This window comes from Lipotes vexillifer, unplaced genomic scaffold, assembly GCF_000442215.2.
Source record: "Lipotes vexillifer unplaced genomic scaffold, Lipotes_vexillifer_v1.1 scaffold584, whole genome shotgun sequence".
In the NCBI taxonomy this organism is placed as follows: domain Eukaryota; kingdom Metazoa; phylum Chordata; class Mammalia; order Artiodactyla; family Lipotidae; genus Lipotes; species Lipotes vexillifer.
Window position 1 is genome coordinate 4,795,359 of NW_006783036.1, and position 6,209 is coordinate 4,801,567.

Sequence of the window (6,209 nt, forward strand, 5' to 3'; positions counted from 1 at the left end):
AGGAGCACCGAGGTCCCAGCGGGGAAGGCACATGGGCTCAGGACAGGCAAGGGGGCTGATGTGGCGGCAGAGCCCTGGAAGGAAGTTGTCTCAGGCTGTTCATTTGCTCAGGGAAGTAGGAGGTGAGAATAAAGGCTGAGCATGCGCTGGCTGGCACAGGAGGTGAGGGACTGAGGGGAGAGCGGGCGAGCGGGGCCGGCGCTAGGAAGCTCGGCGGGGCGCCGGGCAGCCACGCCCACTCGAGGGGCGTGGCTTAGAACTTACACTGCCCCGCCTGCAGCAAGATGGACCGTGGACATCACACATGACTGGCTGTATTTCCAGAATAATCTAGTACCCATGGTCACTCCCCAAAGCTGCAGGTTTGGAGAGAATATTCTCAGTTTTGAGTCACCTGAGTGAGAACAGAGTCTGGACCCTCCTCACCTTCACAGGCCTGAGAGTCTCCACCCTAAGCACCGGAGTCCAGAGCCACCTGGGGAGGCAGGTGAGTGACACCTCAAGAAGGTCAAGGGCATGGCGTGGCGTGGGGTCCTCACTGCCAGGCAAGAAAGGAGCCTACGACCCGTTCCTTCCTGTTCCTGCAGGGGGCGCTGGGGGAGGCGAAGGCAGGGCCCGGAGACCAGGGGTTAGAAACCAGCAGATGAGGGATGATGGAAGGAGGGGATGCTAGACTCCTGGGATGGGGAGGGGCGGACCGAAGCCCACCTGGTGTGCCCCCGGTGGTAGACAGGATATGGCAGAGCAGCCCAGGGAGAGAGGAGAGGGCAAAAATCCCCCTCCCCTGCCCGGTCCCCAGCACACATGGTTTCCTATAACCCTGCGACAGGCACAGTGGGAATCCACAGAGGTTTCCTGTGGGCAGAGAAAGTTTGGGACAGTACTGGAGCAGAAGTCATCTGGAGAGCCCACTGTGAGGCCACACAGAGGAGTGGCGGGAGCCCACGAGATGGCTGAGGGGTGGGCCACCCACTAGGAGTGAGGGTGAGGGTGAGGGTGCGGGGCCAGGAAAGTGCCTCACGCCAGAGGGATGCGCTGGTTGAGTGCTCAGCTGGGCACCCCAAGTCCCCTGGATGCGCCGCCCAGCAGAGCCAGCCGTGGGTCTCCACCATCACCGAGAACCACCCAGCAATGGTCGAACAGCCCCCAGGCCTGGCAACTCGGCAAGCAGGAGAGGGTGGAGAGAAGCAACACCGCCCAGGAGTTTTGGAAAACTTATTACAAAAGAAATAAAAACTGGGAGAGAGACTTTTCATTGTCAAGTTTACATTCATCCCACACCACCAGGAGAGTGGGGGGTGATGAGGAAGCTCAGAGCAGTGACAGAGAAATACAGAAGCTACAAGTGTTTGTGTGGGATCTGAACATGGGGTCTGAGTTTGCAGCTGTTACATGGATCGTTGCAGTAGGATGTTGTCTGTAATCAGCACACACAAGCAGGGCACTCAGGGAGGGCATCTTGCTGGTGACTCTTGCAGAATAGAGGATGAAGAGTGGGGCTGCGAGAGCACAGCAGCTGCCTCTTGCAGGGCAGAGGGTTCCTTGCCTGCAAGCTGGCAAAGCCCTAAAGCACACTACTGGAGACTCAATACGCATAGATTTCTCGTCAACCATGGTGTTGCCAATCATGGTTTGGGGATCCAGGCTTTGAATGCCAAAGCATCTGATTTATGCTAAAAAGAGGTTCCAGAACGTCCATTTAGTGCAGTTTTGTATTTGACCACCAACCAATTTTTAATCCAAAATCTTTTCGTATATGCATTGTTCAGTTGACCTCCTTAGAATAAAGAGCCCAACCCAAATTATATTCAGCCTCCTCCACCCACCCACACACCTGTAGGTCACATGTAGATTTTGTGGTGTAAGACTTGAGGGAGAATTCAGGCATAAAAAGGAAAGATATATGGACACATGCTACTACATGGATGACCCTTGGAAACATTCTGCTAAGTGAAAGAAGCCAGACACAAAAGGTCAAATATTGTATGAGTCCATTTATATGAAATGTCCAAAACAGGCAAATCTATACACACAGAAGGCAGATTAGGTGGTTGTCAGGGGCTATGGGAGTTCCGGGGGCAATGAGGAGTGACAGCTAATGGTTATGGGGTTTCTTTCTGCAGTGATGAAAATGTGCTGGAACTAGCAGTGATGGTTGCATAACTCCATCACTATACTAAAAAGCACTGTATTGTACATTTTAAAGGGGTAAATGTTATGGCATACATAACTTTATTTTTTTTAATGCAATTAAAACAATTGATGTGCGGAGAGTAGCCGAGAGGAGCTTGATTTAAGTTTTCTCTTCTTAAGACACAGAGATTGGCTCAGGTCTGCAGTGTTTGAAGCACTTGGGTTTATGAGAAGGTCAAGTCATGAGGAGGCCTGTCAGAATGAGCACAAAACTCATTCAATTCCAAGCTCTTGACAGCTGATTTGAAAACCTGAAATGGTGAGAGTGTACCTAACAGAATTGGCAGGAGCCTTCCACCATCCACCTTGGATCAGAGTTTATCCAGGGTCTACTGTGCATGCTGAGCTAGATGTCAGGGGCACAGCAGTGAACAAGACAGACACAGGCCTACAGGAGAGACAGACACTTAACAAGAGGTAGCACAAATAGTTACCCAATTACCATTCAGGTGACGTAGAGTTTATAAAATGAACAAAATATATTTGCGTGTGGGAGAAGGTAGGGCCTCCCTGAGGAGCTGGCATTTAAGACAAGCCTAGAAGGCTGGGGGAAGAACGATCTAGATGGAGGGGAAGACACAGCTGTGAAGTAAGGGAAAAGGGTGGGAGAGGGCACCTGGGAGGAGAGAGAGCTGGCAGGGAGAGCAGTTGCCTCCCTGTGTCCCCAGCTAGAAATCTTTCCCGAACCCACCAAGCAGGGATTCAGGCTTCAAATGCCAGGGCATCCGGCTTGTGCTGGAGGTGGGTGCCTTCCAGATGTTGGTGTCCTGAGGTTTTAAGAAGTGTGTCTAATACCCTTGTTTATTCATTCAGTCAACAAATATTTATTGAGCATCTGCAATGTCCCAGGCTCTGGGGATACACAAGTGAACACACAGTATCCCTGCCCTCCCAGGGCTCACATTCTAAAGGGGGAGACAGACAGTCAACAGGTGAACAGACAGTCAACAGGTGAACAGAAGGTAACTTCAGGGATGATGGCCCCATAAGGAGTTTGGAGCTAGGAGGTGGGCTTTATACAGGGTGGGTGGGGGACAGGAAAACCTGGGAGGAGGGATTCAGCTGGGGTGGGTGCATGCAGAAAGAACTGGAGGCAGCAGTGAGCAAGCAGGGGGTTAGAACAGTACAGAGCAGGTTCTGAGAGCCCAGCAGGGGCCTTGCTGGCCCCAGAGTAGACTTAATTTACAATTAGATTTAGTTCTAAGTGATGCGAAGCCTTTGGAGCACAGAAATGACACGTCTGAATGACACAGAAATGACACTTCAGAAAGGTGAGCTTCTGGTGGAGTAGGGGGGAGGTAAGGTGAGTGGGGTGAGGGCCGAGGATGGAATGGAAGTACCAAGGAGAAGACAAAAAGGAGATACCAGGACAGAAATTTTTTAAAAAAGAGGGGGGATGTGACCGAAGTACAGTGTATGACAACCCAGGTTGAGTGACCCCATCCAAGTCCCAAAGTTAAGAGCACCCACTTTAGAACCAGGCTGACCTGGGTTTAAATCTAGGCTTACCAACTGTGTGACCTTGGGCAGGTGACTTTGCCTCTGCGCGCCTCAGTCTCCTCGTCTGAACGATGGGGTAACAATAGCGCCTACCTAACAGGATTGTCGCTGCCATCACGTTTTCGGGGCCCAGCAGAGCGCGGTGGGCGCCGAGCAGCTGCTGCGGCTGTGAGTAATTTGTTACTAAGAATAGTTAGCGCCCCTCTCCCTGCCGCCGTTTCCAAGCGGCCGCGCGCAATGGCTAGGCTGGACCCGATGCCGGCTTGGACGCGGTCCCCCGGCCCCCCATGCGAGAGCCCCATCCAGGTCCCCGCCCCCACCCCCCCGCTCACCTGGGCCGCGGCGGCCCGGGGATGTGCTCGTAGCGGCTGCGAGCGCGGTGCACGAAGGTGCAGCAGAGGCCGAAGACGACCAGGACGGCGCTGCCGAGCAGCATCAGCAGCCCGGGGCTCATGGCTCCGGGGCAGGCCAGGCCGGGGTCGGTGCCGGGCAAGCAGGGGGCGGGAGGCCGCGAGCCGACTCAGCTGTCAGCGCCGCGCGCCGCCTCGGCCCCAGGCCTGGCGCGACCCAGCACCGCCCCCGCCCGTTCGGCTCCGCCCCCGCCGGCTGCGACCCCTCCCAGGAGCTCGGTCCCCGCCAACCACGTCTCCGCCTCCGGCTCCAGCTCTCCGGGCCGGCCCCGGCTTCGCACCGCCCATCCTGAAGCTCCGTCCTAACATCAACACTGTCTCCTCCCAGCTCCCAGGCCCCGCCCAGAGCATGTGATCTCCACCAATAACAACTCCACTTCTGGCTCAGACCCCCCCCCCAGCTCCGCCTTCTCTCCGCCTCCCAAGCCTCCGCCCACATCCCTCAAGATCCACCCCAACAGCAGCTCCGCCCAGAACGCGTTGTCCCTGGCAACCCTAATTCCTCGGCGCTTGCTGACCTGGCGGCGGCGCTAAATCCTGCTGGCTGCTCAGCCCGGTTTGGCGACCCCAAATAACGGCGTTTCTCCGCGCGCGTTCCTAGGCCCCTTCCTTTCTCCCTAAACCTTCCTGGAAACCCCATCCCAGCCTCCAAGTTTCTGTATCACGCCGACTATTCCCAAACCTCTCCCTGGAACCCCAACCTCCAAAGCTGGTTTCCCCTGCCCGGCCTGTCCACACGGGGCAGGTGAAGAGGACCCCGGGGACACAGGGAGGCCTATGCCAGCGAATGAAGAGCACACGGCTGCCACCCAGACCAAGGGGAAGCCCCACTGGGGGACCGCGACCGCAACGTCCAAGGCGTTGACCCAAGTCCGAAGGGTTGCAGTGGGTGAAAATCTGGTTACGGAAACGCCCCTTCAAGCGCGAAAGCGAGAAATGTGCCCGGGGTGGCCAAAGGGTATTTTCGAACTACAAACGAAGATTTTCCTGCCTTTTATAACCTGTTTCTTCTTACCAATCCGGGTATGACAGAAGAAGCCAGCTCTGGGCTTTTTACTTCCCAATTCTTAGACTCAGGAGCAACCCAGAAGGAAAACGGTGGATGGGAAGGGCCAGGTGTGCCCCCTCCTAATCCAGATAAAGATCCTTACAGCCAGGGAGGAGGTGCCCAAAGAGTTTAGATGCTGCTGGGTTTCTGAGGAAAGGACATGCCCCTGGGCCAGAGTCCCAGAATCCTGAGAGGTTTGGGAAAAACAGAAAAGGTCTGTATACCTCCTTCCCAGGTACAGCCAGGGACAGTCCCCACCAGGGGCATGAGTGTTTGGGGTGTGTGGGCTATGGGGTGTCAGAGAGGGCCAAGCTTTAAGAGTGGGGTCCAGCATGGAGGACACAGGATTTCTGCCCCCAGCACAGCAAGCTGGACATCCATTCCAGCTCGGGGGATGGGGCCCCATCCTAGGGGGAGCACCAGCCTCCCCCTAGGTCTGGGAGATGGTGGCTTGCCACCTTGCCCCCATGTGGTGGTGAGAGGCAGCCACAGGCACGCACTGGCTGGCCCTGAGGGGCAGGGGAGAGGGAGGCGGGGAGACCTGGACAGACCCTCCTAGGTTGTGAAACCTCCAGGGGTTGGGGGCAATTTGAAGGGAGGACACCAAACAATTGTTCCTTGAGGGCAGGACCAGATCTTAAACTGCTCTGGCCACAGTCTGGGGCAGGCATGGGACAGCCTCAGGGTACATTTGTCAGTGTGAACCTGTCCAACTAAGCTAGGGAGAGAAGTGGGCATTAATATTTTCTGGTGCATGGGTCAATACCAGTGACCTCTGGCTCTGTCCCATCGCCACCTCATCTGAGCCTCCCGGCTCTCCTGTGAGCATCAGGGAATGCTTAAGACTGTACACTGATGCTCCCAGGGGAAGCCCTTTGCCTGGACGTGCAGCACTGCAAGCCCCCATCAGAGGGAGCTGCCTGGAAGCATGTGGCCAACCACCTGGCCCTTCACTGGGAAGGTCTGGACAAATGCTATCCACTGTGGTAGCTATTGGCCACATGGCTTCCATACAGGAAGTGGTTTCCTAGGAGGCAGGGCACAGGCACAGTAACTAG

The 6,209-nt window shown here is 55.7% G+C and overlaps 1 protein-coding gene across 1 annotated transcript in view; it reads right to left on the bottom strand.

The window, feature by feature from the left end:
- CYP46A1 (cytochrome P450 family 46 subfamily A member 1) overlaps positions 1-4,238 on the bottom strand; it is a 34,820-nt gene extending 30,582 nt beyond the window's left edge. The window contains exon 1 of the mRNA XM_007455644.1: positions 4,026-4,238. Coding sequence (XP_007455706.1) covers positions 4,026-4,147 — 122 coding nt within the window. The 5' untranslated portion in view covers positions 4,148-4,238. The remainder of the gene's footprint in view (positions 1-4,025) is intronic.
- Positions 4,239-6,209: the final 1,971 nt, after the last annotated feature.